This window comes from Protopterus annectens, chromosome 8.part0 (assembly GCF_019279795.1).
Source record: "Protopterus annectens isolate FY-2018-M chromosome 8.part0, PAN1.0, whole genome shotgun sequence".
In the NCBI taxonomy this organism is placed as follows: domain Eukaryota; kingdom Metazoa; phylum Chordata; order Ceratodontiformes; family Protopteridae; genus Protopterus; species Protopterus annectens.
The window spans coordinates 20,556,075-20,574,737 of record NC_056741.1 but is presented as its reverse complement, the minus strand read 5'-3'; the positions used below and the strand labels follow the sequence as shown (position 1 = coordinate 20,574,737).

General features: G+C 40.7%; 1 protein-coding gene across 3 annotated transcripts; it reads left to right on the top strand.

Moving 5' to 3' along the window:
• The first annotated feature begins 3,133 nt into the window (after window positions 1–3,133).
• On the top strand, window positions 3,134–11,034 carry LOC122808619 (glyceraldehyde-3-phosphate dehydrogenase). 3 transcript variants are annotated; one of them, XM_044079582.1, is made up of 11 exons: window positions 3,134–3,238; window positions 7,832–7,931; window positions 8,005–8,111; window positions 8,217–8,307; window positions 8,545–8,660; window positions 8,800–8,881; window positions 9,256–9,407; window positions 9,742–9,820; window positions 9,902–9,985; window positions 10,200–10,297; window positions 10,872–11,034. In XM_044079582.1, the coding sequence occupies exons 1-11, from the start codon at window positions 3,216–3,218 to the stop codon at window positions 11,017–11,019; spliced, it is 1,080 nt and encodes a 359-aa protein (XP_043935517.1). In that variant the 5' UTR covers window positions 3,134–3,215; the 3' UTR covers window positions 11,020–11,034. The 3 variants fall into 3 exon arrangements, with proteins under 3 accessions (XP_043935517.1, XP_043935519.1, XP_043935518.1); XM_044079584.1 differs by lacking the exon at window positions 10,200–10,297 and having other exon boundaries at window positions 10,872–10,941; XM_044079583.1 differs by lacking the exon at window positions 7,832–7,931 and having other exon boundaries at window positions 3,215–3,238.
• The last annotated feature ends 7,629 nt before the right edge of the window (window positions 11,035–18,663 follow it).

Sequence of the window (18,663 nt, the reverse complement as noted above, 5' to 3'; positions counted from 1 at the left end):
TGTGTGTGTGTGTGTATGTACTGCATATATATATATATATATATATATATATATATATATATATATATATATATATATATATATATATATATATATATATATATATATATATATATATATATATATATATATATATATATATATATATATATATATATATATATATATATATATATATAGGTAAAAATTCAGTTCAGCAAATCATGGAATTTTTCCCAGGGTAAGCAAGTAGTTGGCCAGCTCAACAACTTTGCTCTTTTCCCCACGGTAGTGTGTTCTCGGAGTTGGTATATATAGTTGGCGGGTGTGGGGGGGGTGAGGTCACCCAATTGGGTGGGTTTGATTTAGTGTGGTGTGTGTTCCGTTGTAGTACAGGGCATTTGTTACATTGCCCTGGGAAAAATTCTGCAATTAGTGGAAGTGAATTTCGATGGTTTCTCGTTGATGGAGAGGTGTTAAGCATAGAGTTCTTTTGATGTAGTAATATAGACTCATCTATTTGTATATAAATATATATATATATATATATATATATATATATATACACACACACACACACACACACACACACACACACACACATATATATATATATATATATATATATATATATATATATATATATATATATATGTATGTACATTTATGGGTTTACTTCTAAATTTTGAACTTTCAAAACGTCAAACTGATTATGGTCAGGACCATAAAATCGACATTTTGAAAGTTAGAACCATTTAAATGGAGATTGCCATATAGAGAAGAACGGTATATTTTTTGTTTTCCTTGCTATAGTGTGATCTTTGATTTGGCATATTTAATTAGCATGTGATTGGCTTGCCCCCCTGCAAAAATGTAAAAACGTTTTTTTATTTTATTTTTATTTAAATTTCGAACTTTCAAAACGTAGTTTGATGTTTTGAAAGTTTGAAATTAGAAGTAGACCCATAGTTTTTTTTTCCTTTATTCCCATTTCCACCCTTTAATTTTGTGAAAAATGAGATGAGAACACCAGTATAATGGCTATTATAGACTTCACATGACATCTTTCTGCTACGCTATGCGTGTGATTGTGTACATGACTGGCATTCGCTGCTTTTCCAAAGTCTTTGTCTTATCACAGACTCTGCTGTAGCCACAAGCAGGATATTTAATAAGTTCCTTGTCTTGTACTGATTTCCCCTATTGCTATTTTTGATTAATGTTGAGCATGAACACTGGTAAGCTGGCCATAACTGCACCTGCGGAGTATGATGTCAGACATTACCATAAATGTGAGTGTTTCAGATGAACCACCTGGAGGGGAAGAAGAGTGAAGTTCTAGGCCTACTTCCTCTCTCTGAAGATACCAGTACTATGGTGGCATAGAGGGATGTTGCCATGAATATAACCCAGACAATTTGCATTGAGCTAGCATCCTGGCCACTCAAAGAGGCAGATGAGATGGTACTAAAGATATATAGTTTTCTCATGTTTCACTGGTAGTCGATTGAGGGATGGACTATATGGGGGGTGGGGGGCAGCCTTGTCCTGTTAAGTGTAGATTTGAGACTTTATGAGAGCTGTCTACTCAGAAGGATTGACAGGGCTGCCCAAGGGAGAATATCACCCTTGGAAGATAGTGACACTCCCAAGCTGTGCCATTGGATATATGCTCCTGCAGAACTTACTGCAGGTAGTTAGAGCATATAGCATAAAGACCCCTGATGGCTGCCTGTGTGACAATTACAACAGTTTCTGAAGCAGTCAGCCAGATGGTTAGGAGGCATGAAGGAAGAACGTAACTGAAAGAATAAAATGCTATGAAGATGACAGGTATGGAGGGTGGTCAGTGCACTGACACACAGTAGGGTCCCTATTATGATCATTGGCTGGTTAGGGAATTAGAGACAGACACTGGTCATATCCTTCTTTCAGGTATGTAACTTACTTATGGTACTAGCATATGATGAGAGGTGTGCAACAGGTGCAGCCATGGCAACAACATCATGTACCCTTGAGAAGACCTTTGTGCCAGTGGAGAATTGTGGACCTTGTTCTCTTAGTGAAACTCATTTCTCTTTCAGTGGTGTTTTCTGACCCCTGTCTTGGCACTTCTTTGGTAACAGTGAGAAGTTATGACCATCCAGGACCAGAGTTATTTTTTTAATTACTGGTCTAATAACTGGGTAAGTAATCTAGTCCATGAGCCGAGCAAAGATGTTTCAGGAAAATCCCACTTTGTGGTTTGGTAATCTGTATTTGCAGTCCTTGAAGATGGATGAATGTTTCTCTCACATTATTGTATTATATGAAGTTTATATACCTTTTTATACATTTTTCCTTGTTTACTGAGTTCGGTGCTGGTGTATCTACCTGGTTTGGGTTTGAAGCCTGCCATTCAGTGTGTGTGTGTGTGTGTGTGTGTGTGTGTGTGTGTGTGTGTGTGTGTGTGTGTGTGTGTGTGGAGTTTGGCATTTCCATGTTTCTCCTGTGCACACTTATCCTGATACCCTAGTTTCCTCCCCAAAACTAAATTGCCCTTATATGCTACATTTACCCTTGCCTTTGTGACTTTAAATGGTAAGTGAGGGGCATATTAACTTACCCAGAAAACAAGTCAAATTATGTAACTTTGTAGTTTCCCTGTGTAAACTATTGCTGACTGTCCTTGTGCCTGAAGAGGTTCTGCTGGCCCAGTCTACGTTTCCAGTTAATAAATGAATAAATGAAAATATGAATAAATACAGAAAGATCTGCTGTTGAAATATTCCACGTTGAATGATGGAGCTATTGTTTTGTGAACTTCCAGGCTAGGGCTTAAATATTTAAAAACTTCTGAGGTTCTACATAATAAAGAGGGATACATTATTAACCCGTTTTATTTATTTTGAACCATTAAAAATAGAATAAATAGGACCTGAACCTGTGCTTGTCTGATTGTTGTGTTGTTCTGTCATCTTAGATCGTAATGGCTGCTGTACAGACCTACTAAAATGGAGAGTACAGTCATGGATTGTGATTTAGCATTTGCTGAACTGTTTCTGAAGTGAAGATACTTGAATGACTGTTCCTTTAAGTGAGCATTGGATGCAGACTTGATTGAATAGCGGCTGGGGGAGGGACAGAGGGAAGGTGTGGTACAGACTTGTGGGATAAAAGCTACTCCGTTGTATGTAGCCAACAGTGTGTTGCAGAAGGTTCTTTTTAGACTGTAAAGGAATTACATTTTTGGCATTATGGTGAAGGTTGGAATTAATGGGTGAGTGGGCTTGTTGGGAAGCTTTTTAATCTTTTGTTATATTTAAAGTTGTTTGTGTCTCAAAGTGCTTGAACTAGTGTTTAGTGTATGTGTTAATCTTTTAAAAAGTTAGCTGTTTAGTTACCAAGAAGATATTTGTATGTGAGGTATTATCTAGGAATGTTCTAGCTTTTGAAATGCAGATTAAGAATCTGTTTCGTGTACTAATATTTTAAGATGGGTTGCTTGAGCCTGTAGCCCATTAAGTATATCTTTTTACTTTTGATTTTAGAAGCAAAGCATCCTATAGTGGTCCTATCCATCCTTACCTGAATTAAGGTGGTTCTGACTTAGTGAAGGTTTTAATACTGCATTGAGCAAAATGTGTAGGTTTAGGTCTATGCAACTTTGGTACTAAAATATCCCACTCACTAGACTGGTTAGTAGTTCCCTGGTTAACCTGGCTTCATGGTTTGTCATAACTTGCTTTGTGATCTTGGGTGTTTAGAGCCCTTCCTGTGATGAAGTGCATGAAAACAAAGTATGCACTATATTGGGAGGGGGAGTCCCTAAATTGGTAGCATTTATAATGCTTGTAGTATTTAATTCCTAATGGGGAACTTTGTGTTTATATAACTAAATTTTCATGGTCTGTCTTGCCCTGCTCTAAAATTAGAGTAAGCTCCAATACTTTAATGCCCACCCCTCCAGGCATGTCTAAAGGTCAGTTCCCTGTGCTTTTTCCTGTTGGACTGGTGAGCCTGGGCATCCTGAGGCAATGTAGCACCTGCCTCTTGTACACTGACAACCCTCTCCTCCTTTTACCTCCCAGCACTTGGAGACTTGAGATGCACTTGTATAAATTGGAAGCCATGCACTCTGCAGCCAAGGCTGGAATAACTGGTCAAGAGGAGAAGGTCAATACTTGCACCACACCACATGGAACACACACCAGCACTGCCTTTGTATAAACACACAAACCACACGCCACCTTCGTGGAGGCTCTCAATAAAAATCTACACAAACAGCAGAGACCTCCAAGGAAAAGCACTCTACCACCACAACAATAAAATATGAGACCTGTAACTCTCCTAAACAGTGTGCCACTCAACCAAAGCCCCTGAGGCAAAACAGCATGCCCAACACACTAGTCATGGGTGACTTGATAGTGAGGCATTGTACATGTAGGTGTGAATGACCTGAGATGTACCTCCCTGGACTACACGAAGAGACATGGAGGAGCTCTCAGATTATGTAGCCCAAGTGGGTATGACCATACCCCTGAGCAGCCTCCTAACATCACCCAGAATGATACCACAGTACAAGCAGAAAATGATTATTTCAACAATTGGCTAACTTTCTGGTGTCATTCTAAGGGGATCCAGTATCTGTCTGCCTGGGGATGACATGATTGACAGACTTGGATGCTTGGCCAGAAATGGCCTGCATCTGTCACCCCTGGCCTTCTGGATACGGGCCAAGTCTCAGTGCCGTTTTTAGGCGGTGTTCCAAAGACCAAATTACCACTGTAATGGCTACAAACAAATGCAATCTGAGGGTCATGCTGCTCAACGCGATGTCAGAATCTCAAAATGCGCTCCTTAAAATGGAGAACATCAACCTTTGTGCTGTAACATAGACCTGGTTCAAGGCAGCAGATAGCAGCCCTGCACTACCAGACTATAACTCATTCATATCTTCCAGCCCCAGAACTTGGACTGGTGCCAAAGGTGGTGATGTTCCCATATTCATAAAGGATGCGCACACCTCCAGACTGGTAGCCCAACATGATGCATCAGAGATACTTCAGGTGCAGCTACAGGTCGTAGCCTGCTATAGGTCCCCAACCATGACCCAAGACTCACACTCCACGTTTCTAAGCACCCTGGAGAATATTTGGGTCCAACCTAACACTCCTACTGGGTGACTTCAACTACCCCTCCATTAACTGGGAACACTACTCCTGTACCAATACACTTGCCCAACATTTCCTGGAATTCATTAATTCCAGTGTCCTGGACCAGCTCATTCTTGCCCCACTAGAGGAAGCAACATCTTTGACCTGGTCATTACTAACCTGGGTGACTGTTGCTCTGTAACCCCCCACCCCTCCCACTAAGTTAACAACCATGAAAAACTTCTCCAAAGCTAACTTTGGGCTCCTAAAAACAGAGGTGGTTAACTTATTAACAATTGGAGAATAGCTGCATGACCACTGAATTATACACTAATGGCCTGTACAAATGTGCATAAATGCATGGATCTTGCTGTACCCAGTAGAAGCAAGATTCTCTCCTTCAAAAGGCCAATCTTGTGGTTCCCTGCCATAAACACTCTACAACAGGAGGAGGAAACTGATGAGAAATAAGGTGAAGTCCAAGACTGAAACTCTCATCAGCCTCAACAAAAAGTTGAGATCCCTCCTCAAATCCTCTATCTAGCTATGAAAACAGAATTGCAGTGGATAGTAAAGACAACCTCAAGGCCTTCTATAGTTATGTAAAGAATCTCCATGGCAGTACCCAGACTTGCTCGGAGCTGTTGCACAATGGCACCTCCTAGATTGAGCCAACAGACATCGCCAATATACTGGCTGACGGATTCAGTGCCAACTTTACCCCTCTCTCCCCCACCAAAGGACCAATCACAATACCAGTAGATTGCCAGGCAACCCAGTATTACTGCTGCACAGGTTAAAACCACACCATCCAAGGCCAAGAATATAGCTTCTATGGGACCTGACAATATCCCTGGCTGTGTTCTACATGAACTACAGAGTGAACTGGCACCTCACCTGTGTGGCCTGTTAAGTCACAGCCTCACTTCAAGCTTTGTCCCTATCAAATGGTGCACTGCTACAGTCCTCCCTCTCCACAGAGGAGTAACTACAGACCCTGGGAACTATTGCCCCATTAGCCTGACAAGTCTGATATGCAAAGCTCTGGAATGCATCATCATGGACCTAATAAACAAAGATGTAGGTAACTTCCAAACTCTGCATCCCACACAGTTTGGTTTTGAGAAGGGTAGATCATGCTTGATAAACCTGGTTGACTTTTTTGAGTCAGTCACCAGAACTTTGGATGAAGGCAAGGTGGTTCATACAGCCTACCTTCATCTGGATGAGGCCTTTGATACCATTCCCCACTCAGGAATCCTAGAAAAACTCACTAAGCTAGGCATCAACCCCTATATCACTAGGTGGGTTGTAAACTGGCTCACAGGTAGAACCCAGTGGGGAAAGTAGCTGACTCCCAAGTCAGACTGTCGACCATACCAGTCACTAGTGTAGTCCCACAAGGTTCAGTCCTGGGTCCTCTCCTGTTTGGTATCTACTTCTCTGAAGTTCAGGCCACCACGAAGGGACTCTGGCTGACAACGTTTGCAGACTATTGCAAGTTGGGAGCCATAATTAACTCCAACTGATGACATATTACTGAAACTAGTGACTGGTGTCAGAACCATGGCCTTAAGCTCCATGCCAAAAAATGTGTAGTCATCCCCTTTGGGGAAAAATCTGGTTCCCATTAATTGTGACATTGATGGTAGTCCACTGAACACAGAAGGCATCATAAGAGGTCTGGGAACACAGGTTGACAGCAATCTCTCTTGACCACCACATTGCCACTGTGGTCAGAAAGTCCTATGTTATGTGGCACATCTCAAGGGTTTTGCATCCCAGGAAGAAAGAGGTCATTGTCTCCATCTACTCTTCCTCATTAGGAGTACAATGCCCTGTTTGGTATGCACCTCACTAGACACCTACAACAACTGGAGAGGCTGCAAAAATACCTCACAGAGGATCTTGGGCCTTAAACACTTGTCCTATATGGAAAGACTCTCAACTGTTCTGTCTCATATTGCCTACTTAAGAGGTGATCTCTGCTTGACTTAAAAAGCCATGTCTGACCCAGCTCTGTTAGAAATGCTACATCTAAAGAAATCCCAATCTCTCTGCATACGTGCTCCAGAGACCTCAACCTCCTTATCACAATCAACAGAACAAGCTGGAGGGACAGGTTCATAACCCAGAGACTGCCCATACTATGGAATAGACTTCCCATACATGTCAAGCAAAGTGCCTCACAGGCCCTCCAAGAGAAATCTTGAGTGGATGGGAAATAGAAAATTCACCCTGGGGATCACTCCAGTGGCTCTACTTCCCAGAGGCACTGGGAACTAAGGTCAGGTGACACGATGCCAGGTTAATCCTATAAAGGCTCCAGGGCCATTAGCCTAGTAGACACCTATGAACCTAAGTGGTTGGATTCCTTTATGAAGGAATGTAGTGGAACAGAAGCTGTTAATTGATGTATCTTGTGTATGTAAAGATGATGGCTGGGTTTTTGTTGTTTGGGGAGAATAACTGGGACTAGTTTCCCATAACATAAGAAATAAATCCATAGTTAATGCTGGTTATTTCATTAGTTAATGCTGGTTATTTCATTAGTTAATGCTGGTTATTTCATTAGTTAATGCTGGTTATTTCATTTGTTCTAAGCTAGTAAAGCACAAGAACTCAAATTGCTTAAAGCCAAAATGTAAATTTGGAAAGTTTCAGGTCATCTTTAGGGACTGAGGAGGGCTCACTAAAACCTTTAAACATTGTTCTAGATTTGGCCGCATTGGTCGTCTGGTAACCCGTGCTGCTTTAAAGAGTGGACAGGTGGACATTGTTGCCATTAATGACCCTTTCATTGAGCCAAAGTACATGGTGAGTGCAGTTTATTACACTAGATCTGTTTTGGTAGGGTTGTTTAATATCTAATACTGTACATGTCTTGCAGGCCTATATGTTTAAGTACGATTCTACCCATGGATGTTATAAGGGGATGGTTTCAGGAGAAGATGGTAAACTTGTGATTGATGGAAAGCCTATTACTATCTTCCAGGAGTGAGTACCCCTTCTTTTTCTAGTGTTTGGTTGGTAAACGTATTCATAATATCAAACTGATGGAAAGCTGTTTACTTTACTATGTTTGTTTATTTGTGTCCTTAGGCGTGACCCTAGTAACATCAAATGGGGTGATGCTGGTGTGGAGTATGTTGTGGAGTCCACAGGGGTCTTTACTACAACAGAGAAGGCTTCTGTAAGTAGTCTTATGATTAGAAGGCTTTTAAGTAGTGTTGATTTTGTACCTGTGGACCAGGGACTGCAGGGACACCATCTCATACAAAGGGTTGCTTGTGACTAGGAAATTTGAGGGAAAATTGTGCACTTATATGCAATGTAAAGTTATTAATGTGGGTATGGTGGGAACAATGGGCTGGGGGTTGCCACTTTTGATGTCTGAAATGGTTTTCTTTAACAAATGTACTCTTTCTAGGCTCACCTCAAAGGAGGTGCAAAAAGGGTTGTCATAACTGCTCCATCAGCTGATGCCCCAATGTTTGTTGTTGGCGTGAACCATGAAAAATATGACAACAGTCTGACAGTAGTCAGGTAAGGCCTCTGCAGTTTTGGGCAGACTGACTACTATAGTCATTGGGGTGATGGGATCACTGCATTTCATTGATTTTTAAATGAGGTTTGTACTAACGCTATGGCACACTACCATTTATGCTAACTTGTTTTTCCACAGTAATGCCTCCTGCACTACAAACTGCCTGGCTCCCCTAGCAAAAGTTATCCATGACAACTTTGGTATTGTGGAAGGACTGATGGTGAGGAAGAACTTTATTGTGAAAGGTGTTGTGGTGATGGTTTTAAGAGTACCTGTTTGGGGAGTTTTTAAACTGTCTGCCTGCACTGTAAGATTTGAGTGATGGAATGCAATATTTAATCTACTTGTATCACAAGTTAAGTAGAACCTGGGGGTGGAATATTACTGACTCCTGTATGGACTGCTAATTGCATTTGTTTTTTTGTAAAATCATATATTTAAGTCTCTTCCTGCTTTGGTCTCTGGTATTGCTTTGGCATTCTCTCTCCATTAAGGACTGTGGGAATTATTTGGACTAGAATTGTTATAAGCAAAAATTAGCTTCAGGTGTGCTGGGTTAATGTATGCAGGAATGCTAAACTATTTATTTTCCAGACAACTGTCCATTCCTATACAGCCACTCAGAAAACTGTGGATGGTCCTTCTGGCAAAATGTGGCGTGATGGTAGAGGGGCTGCTCAGAATATCATTCCAGCATCCACTGGAGCAGCCAAGGCAGTCGGCAAAGTCATACCAGAACTGAACGGGTCAGTATACAGACTGAGGAGAGTTTGCATAGTTTGTGTGAGAAAGTAGTGAAGCATGGGAGGGGCAAGATTTGCAGATAAAGTAGCTTGTGTATGGGATTGGCTCCAAGTCTGTGTACTGCTAGGCAGAAGAGATTGTAAAAGGGGGAAGAAAGTCTTTTCACTGTAGGTGAACACCTAATACAGGTGTACAAAACTTATCTGCTCCTCTAGCATGGGCTTGGTTTGGGGATGGCCATCCACCCCACATGGTGGGGGAGGGGTGGCTTATGAATACTGGCCCTCCTATGGAGGGCTCCTTATGAATACTGACTCTACTCTTCTACATTCACAGGAAGCTGACTGGTATGGCGTTCCGTGTTCCCACACCCAATGTCTCAGTTGTGGACTTGACGTGTCGCTTGGAGAAACCTGTAAGTAGAACTGGGAGAATGATGCTTGGGACAGATGTATGTACATGCATGCTGAGATGTCTTTTGTATGTTTTTTTTTAGGCCTCCTATGACCAAATTAAACAAGTGATGAAGGAAGCTGCTGAAGGAGTTATGAAGGGGATTCTGGGATATACAGATGAACAGGTAAACTGCCTTTTAATGTACTTTTTCATTCCTTGTTTTTTTGGGGGGAGAACTCTCAACCCTCCTCTAACTGTGTATTGCAGAGCTTAAGGTCCTAAATAGGCCCTTAATGAGTGAGTTGTAGATAAAAATGAATCCAGTTCATGATTGGCTTTAGGACTAGTGGTGATTCTTTGTAGTAGAGGGACATCTTTAAACATTTTTCTCTCCACAGGTTGTCTCAACAGACTTTAATGGGGATGATCGTTCTTCAGTGTTTGATGCTGAAGCTGGAATTGCTCTCAATGAGCACTTTGTCAAGCTAGTGTCATGGTAAGTATATTAGAGCCAAGAGTCTGAAAGTTGCAGTTTTACTTAAGAAAATTACACTGGATAAAGTTTTGAACGAGTGTTTGGGACTTAATTGCCAAAGTATTTTGGAATGGGAGGTTAAATTTGGCAGGCAGTTGCAACTTTGTCCCAGCTCAGCAGAAGTATTTACAAGAATTGGCCATCTCAAAATACAGAAATGAACTATTTTGCCTATGGGGCTCTTGGGTGCATTCTCCACCCCTGGGTGCTGTAGTGGTGGGTGGCCTACAGTTAAACCTTGTAGGTGTGGGATTACCCTGTTGGGTATGGCCTCAGCTTGCTTAGAAAATGGCAATAAGTCCAGGATGAATGGTACATGCTTTTGGGCACTGTGGAGAGGACTGTTACTTGGTGCTCCCCAAGCCCTTTTAGAGGGATGCTGAGAAATTTTCCTCCTCAATTAGATTTGCTGGCTAAAATGGCTAACCTACATGACCTAGCCAGAATTGGCTTGCTCTTGAACAATTTACCAAGTGTAATGCTGGTCTAAATGGGATGAGGAAATGCTTTCTAAAGATTGTTTTCAATTTTTCAGGTACGACAATGAATTTGGTTACAGTCAGCGTGTTGTCGACTTGATGGCTTACATGTACAGCAGGAGTGAAGCATCTTCTAATTCTGAGGAAACTTATGGACTTGTTACATCCCAAACAGTTGGAATCCATGTTATGAATACTTCATAAAATCTAAAAAAAAAAAATTCTGTGACTTGTGCCTTTTCTCATACAATTGCTACTTGCTGTATTGCCTTTTTCAGACACAGATTAGCAGTTGTAAAAAGTGTGGCATTTGGGCAAAACATGGGTAACAATTTGAAGCAATGTAAGTGCATGGAAACCCTTGGTAAGGGGGGGGTTTCACTGTCTGCTGAGCCCCTACACACTGCCTCTGTGGAAGTGTGCATTTTTGCATGTGTGAATTCTGGGATTGGATCTCTAGTGGTCTGTATCCACAAGGGGTTGGTGTGCATCCACTTTTGGCAGTAGACAAGCAGGGTTGCCATCTGATAGCATGTGGATGTTGCCCCCTAAATTTCCATATCCAGGGGGAAAGTTTGTATACGAGTGGGCTTCTCCTAGAGTTCCCTCCTGTTCTGGAGGGGGTCTTGCTAAAACTTTGGTACAAAGCTTCTGCATTCATGAACAAGTATGAAGTGGCAGCGGTTTGCTGGTATCTTGAGTTGGCAGTGGGTAATACAGCTCCTCCTTGCAGTTTGGATGGGAGTAGTGGGGGGTGATAAGACTATAGCTGCATGATACTTTAGAGGTTACAGTTTTTAAATGTATGATCAAGAATAGTAAACCAACTTGGATTAAGTGGCACTGGAAAAGGCAAAGTAGGTTAGAGCTTCCCAGTTTTTGCTCTGACATTAAGTGGGTTTCTCTGGCATTACATGGATGCTCTTTAGTATAGCTCTCCCAAATTGGAATGCTTTTGAAAAATCTTTGCACTTTGTATCAAGAGTGTTTAAACTTTCTAACCTTTCTGATCCTGAAACTATGAGGATTCAGTATTTGGTCTGGTTTCACTCTTGCACCAAAATTTCCCAAAGATTCTTTGCCCTTTGTGGGAGGAACTTTACAAATGCTGCAAATCCCTTGCTGTGTGGGCTTTCCTTGCCCAAACTCTGCTGTGTGCGTAGCTGTTATGAAGCAGACAGAAAAGCATAATTGAGCAAATTTTGCTGAAGAGCGATCTTTATCAAGCTCACAATACACAAGGTATATGTAAAGCTTATCCAGAAGTTACTATAGCCCCAGAAATTAACTAGTGGTGACTTGAAATGATGCATCATTTAAACTGCAGTGACCCATGCAGTGTTCTTGGAAGCTTCACAATGGTGTGCCTCTCACTAACTGAGAAGGCAGTTAAAGATGTTCCAGCTTTTTGATAACTTGGTGCTACAGACAATACCTGAAGCTGGAGTGGGTTCCTGTTGAACTGAAAGCCAGCCTCTCTGAGAAGGATGATGCCCCACAACCTCCCCTCAATCCCTCCTTTAGAAGTCTTGAGCCTTTTCTTAGTCCATTGTGGAGGGTCATTGCCTCCCCCAGTTCTTTCTACCTCCGATGAGTAATTTAGGACAAAGTGTAGGCCGTCTCCCATAGACTTAATGGGTATAGGCAACATTAAATCCAATGTTCTCATCCAGCAGACACCAAGAAGGTGGATGCCTTTTGTAAGCATCTAGCTGAATGAAGTGAGATTCTGACCATGGCAGAACAATGTCCTAAATTTATCTTCAGTCCAGATATCCTAGTATAGTGCCTTAAATGATTTCCCCAGTACAGGCATCCTAGAACAGTGTCCTCTCCCTCCAGTCGGACCAGGCATTCTAGAGCAGTCTCTTAAATCAGCTCGGGCCATCGTCTGGCCCTGATAACACTTTGGCCCCTTATTTCTACATACATCTCCTTAACTGTGCTCTTCCAGCATTTAGAATCCACATTCACCAGTCTCACACTGTCCTGTAACGTTTCCTTCATTGTTTCTCTGCCACCTGCTGGCTATAGATGCAGCTTCCTGTACTACATTTTACTGCTCTTCATCTTGTCCTATTCTTTTCCTACTGTCCTGTCCTTTTCATTCTACCATGACTCTTTATTTCTCCAACTGTCACCACCTATCCATACTTCCTCTTGACACTGTCCACACATTGCACCAAACGTATCCAAATCGGCCTAGATACAGAATAAAGGGGAGGGTCAATATTAATCAAGGGTATCAGACCTCGTCAGATGTGGGATGCATGGCTAGGCTTAAGGCCCTTGTGGTAGTTAGCCTAGTAAATGCCTATAAACATGTGAACTGCCTTTCAGTTTAAACCAGAACAAAATTAAGTGCAAGAATCCTCTCCAAAAACAGTATGCATAATTCCCAGTATCTCTTGTGGGAGGAGATAATGTAACCTAATCTGAGTCCTACCTGTCACAATGAAAGTAGAGAATTCGGAGTTCTGTAACCCCAAAACAGACTATTCCCCAACCCTGCTGGTCTAATTTTTACTATAAATCTTTGACATAAAAGAAATAACTGAATTGCATGCCCAGATTACCCATCATAAGCCAGATGTTCTCACTATAACTGCAAAATTTGGCTTTAACAACTCAAGATATTCCTGCTGGCTCTATTTTTAATGACCATATAAAGAAGAAAGGTGGTATTTTTAGTATTTCCTAGTACCCAACATCCCCTTACAGCAAACCAATGCCAAAATTCAGATAATCAGCTTCTTTATTTCCTCAAAATAAACATCTGTATTTCTGTCCTATATCTCTCTCTACAGGTATACTGAAAGATATCCTTCACTAGATATCCAGAACATTTCCATGTGGGTGGGAGGTTGTTGTCATAGTTATTGTTTACCTTGGACACAAGGTCCATGGCCATTCTCACATGGGGTAATTGCCTAGGCTTAAAATGGCCTACAAGGGCAGTTAGCCTTGTACTTTTCTAGAAGAAAAAAATACAACTAGCTGATTTGAATGTCAACTGGTTGGACAAACTTAACTCCTGCATCTAGCATGTTCTATAGTTTAATAGAACTAATAGCCTGACACATTATAGCAAGACACCATATTCTTTATTGGACTGGCTCCTAGTATCAGACCCTAGCTACCACAGGTACAATGGCAAACTCTCTGATCTAGTCTATTTGATTAGATATTTTGCATATCTAGTTAAACAGCATATTTATGAAACATTTAACCCAGAAATTGTCATTACTACACAAGCATCTATGAACTGTATTTTCCTGAAAAATCCTCAGATGTTGCTGTAACTGAATTTGGTTTTCTAAATATCCTAGAACCTCCTAGGACGAGACTGAAATAGCTAAAAATAAAATGCTAATGCAGAAGAGAAAGCATAGAATATCAAAACTATAAAACTCTTCTATCTTAATATCAGAATGCTTCACAATTGTACTAAAAAGCAAATGACAATATACTATATAATCCTCAAAATACTAAACCCTAAAATTTTGGGCATCTATTAAAGAAATCTTCCATCCTGGCAAAAATTCAACCCAAACCTCTCTCCTGTTAACTTGCCACTTGGAACTGCAGTGCAGTTCAACTATCACTAACCAAGGATCCCTTTGATCCCAACCCTGCCCAACAGCCAAATATCACCACATCCACTTCACCTTCAAACCTCTGCCCACGTCCTATAACTATTCTTAAACTGAAACCATGCCCTTCAGCTGATGACCTCTCAAGTGAGTACCTAACAAGTAACATCCAGTAGCCTTGCCTATCCTGTCTTTTTATCCATATAAAGAGGTCAGTCCAGGAATCCCACATTGCCTGTCTGGAAAAAGTCATGCATTATCCCCCCACAAAGGAGGGAATTCAGACAATTTTAGACCTATAGCAGTTTGTCTCCCTCGCCAAAATACTTAATGTGTCCAAAAACAATTGCTGGATTATCTCCTGCATGAATAACTCCTATCCCCAACTCATCATGACTTCTGTCCTTCCCATAGTACTAACTGCCCTTCTAACCCATCTAGACATGTTATAAAGCTAGAGATAATGACAAATTGGTCTCTTCCTTATTTCTAATCTAGTGGTTCCAAAATGTTGCAAGCTGGAAGGACCCCTTTTATAAGGTAAAGTTTTGATGGACCCCTATTGGTGGCAGTACGTACACACATTACATTTGGATCAACCCCTAAACTCCCCACCACCACCACTCAGCCATTTCAGTGTCTCATTATGTTCAAAATTCTCTGTGCATTCTGCTTTCTGCTTTACTTCTACAATGATTACAGATTTGGAGTAATTTTGTAGCACAAACACTGATGGACATTTGCTAAAGGTAAACTGAACAATATAGTCTCAATGAAAACAGATTTAACATTACAACTTCTCTGCCTTTGAAACCCACATTCAACGAAAATGCATATGGCCAGTGTTAAGTTTTGCTTTGGGCTGTTTTCAAAGCATAGGTCCCTTGCGAACATTTTTAGGAGTATGCAAAAGTTCTTTGATTTACCTTCCTAACTGTATAAATTTTAATACATGGCAATTAAATTATATCCCTTGGCATAATACAGCAACACTTGGTAGTACATGTTTTAAATGTATAGTTCTGCATATTTTTCCAGTATGCAGTGAAAAAACATATGAACCAACAATGACAAAACTGCCCAATTGAGAACATTTCAACCATAAAGGGTCACTCAAAACTTCTGTCATTACAATCCAATATTAGTCAATATGCACAATCTCTGCAGAAGTCATCTGAATAATTCCACCTTAGAGATCTGTAACTAATGAAAAGGTTGCTGTTAGCAAACAACTTTTTCAGTGTTTTATCTACAAATTCAGTGCCTGCTGCCCTTACCTACTTAAAAAAAAATGGTAAGTTGGTAATATTGTGTGGATGGCAAACTGAAAACAGGTTCATAGTTACTAGGCATTTTATCCAAAAGAGAACATATTCAGGACTTCAGTACCCACCCCCTAAAAATGCAAAACCGTATCAGCAATCCATCAATATGCTGCTGGAGTAGAACCCAAAGCCTTCTGCAGTAAAATGCAAGCAATGCTACCTGTTGTGCTACTAACACAGCTTTAAAAGGCTGCACCACAATAGTGATGCTATTTGCTAACTAGCTAAACAAATCTGTTGCACATTGTAAACAGACTTGGCATGAACAGCAGTAAACTTATCTTCCTTGAAGCTCACAATTCCTTGAAAATGCACTTGAAACTAAATTTCTTAAAAATACACCTGCCATAATGGGGGGACAGAGCCAAAACTAAGGGCACATTTTAATTTTTGGTTTTGTAAACTTAATAGAACAAGTTTTGCATTAGTACAAATTTTCTGACTGCTATGAAGTCTGATGCTCAAATGGCTGCCATTATTTTCTGACTTCAGTCATCAATGATTTGCCAGGGATTTTCCATAAAAACACAAATTTATTAGAAAGATGGAAAATATGAGGCAAAAATATGAACATTATGCAAAAACCTGGACAGCTGAAAGGTATGCTGCCTACCTCTTACACACCCCTACCTTCCTCCCGGTTAGACACAATACCTCTCAACCTTTTCAGCGCAAGAAATATGGATAAATCCTGTCTTAATGTGGGGAACAAAGGGCCAAAGCTAAGGATACATTTTAAATATTGCTCTTCTAAACTTCGAAAGTTGATAGGACAAGTTTTGAATTGATACAAATTTTCTGAAACATATAAAATCTAAAGCTAAAAAGTATGACATTATTTTCTTCAGTCCTCAATGATTTGTTAGAGGAACCCCATTTTATGCAAAACGGACCAAATAAGACAAAAATCTGGTGCACTCTGCAAATATCTGGTAAACTGACAACTGCACTCAGGCATCACTTCTTATTAAACCCTTGATTAAAAAAAAAAAAACAACCTTCAAGTTCTGTCAACAAGATCGTCCGGATCGATCATCAGCTCTGCATTAATTTCTATTTGCTGGCAAAAGGGAGAGAGCAGACCCATACAGCGACCAACATAAATACGGGACCTGTCTTGGAGGGAACAGAACAGTTTAAATTTCCCTCCAAGTTCTAACTGCTGGCAGAAAACACAGGGCAAGTGAGCAGCTGCTCAGTGTCGGCCACAAACACTGAAGTTGTTCCTTCTCCTCTATAAACTAAAGGCAAGCAACTGCTTAGCTGCAAACAGGGAAGTTTCTTTCTTTTTGTTTAAATTGTGGATGAGCGGCGCAACTTTTCTTTCTCCATTTACAGGGTCGGGTCATGGATGATGCCGGAAAGCCAGGTGGGTGCAAGTGAGCTCGTGGACCCCTTGAGTTTATTGTACGGACCCCAGTTTCAGAAACACTGTTCTAGACTGATCCAGTTTGTCACAGCAAACTTCTACTTCAAATGTCCTTACTAGGTCTCTCTGTCCACCCTTCTGTGGTTCAAAAGCTACCTGTCCAACAGGTATCAGTCAGTAATACAACAATACACACTCTCTCCTTACCTCCCAGTAACCACTGATGTTCCACAAGTATTCAGGAAGCTATAACAGTCACAGAAACATGGCTTTATAATTCACAACTCATGCTCAAGCGAAAAAAGACCAAGCTACTACTTTTTCCCCCCAAAATCCCTCTCATGAAAAAACAATTTAAAGTTCTTTCCCTTGATGCTATAACCATTGAAGTCACTTCATAGCAAATTATTAGGGGCGATGGTGGGTGATGATCTTAAATTTGACCTGCATATAGAAAAGTGCATAAGAAAAACTCATCAAAAACTAGGGGTGCTTTACAAAGCCAGAAAACGTTCTCACCGATGCCACTAAAACTACACTCGCCACTACTTGTCTCCTCCCCGCTCTTCTTTATGGTATCCCATCCTTACTAAGTGCCAGGCTTCTCAAAAATTAAAACTTGAGCAATGCTATAACAAAGGTGATAAATTTGCATCACATACCACTTTCAGAACCCAACACTGTATAGCAATGGAAAACCTAAATTGCTTAGAACTGACACATCAACATATACACAGCTTCTTACCACCTATAAAATTATCCAGCATCCATCTGCCTGTGGGGCACTAAAAAAAGCATTCTGTGCAACTATGTTCCCTGTCAGTTGTGATCCAGTGACCAAAGACTCCTGTCTACAAACCTAGCAAATTTTCAGGACATTGTCTGTGCTTGTACAATATTGCTAAGGCCTGGTACTCCTTACTTGTATCCATCAGGTCTATCCCCTCCCTCCCATCTTTCAAAACAACTCAAAGACTTCCTAGCTAAAATCTGGCTCTGTTCTTGCTTAAAACCTGTAAAACCTATATTCCTAAATGTGAACAAGTACCTTTTCTTTCCTTATACCTCCTTACTTTCCCTTCACTTACTTCCTTACTATCTAATTCTCTTCCCTGACTTTGTCTAAATATACCATAAGCCTGTTTTCACTCACTTCATATTGGTGGCCTAATGGTTAAGGTGTTTGCCTTACAAACACAAGGTGCAGGGTTTGAATCTCAGAAGGGATAATTGGCTAGGCTTAAAATGGCTCACAAGGGCAATTAGCTTAGTACTAACCTATGAACCAATTTCTATTTGTATTAGACCAACTTGGTCTATATAGGAAGCAGAAAATACACCCCTGGGAGCAGGGACAGGGTAAACAGGTGCTGACTTTGTGGGAACATGGGCAAAATTCTGGGCTAGGCTTATAAGGGCCTCCGAGCCAGTAGGTTCACAGGATGATACTAGACTATGAACTTACCTTTAATTTCTTTACAAACTCTAAAATTTCTCTAAATATTAAATGATTAAGAATCGATACAAGGTATATAACAAATGTTTTATATTATGTCTAATT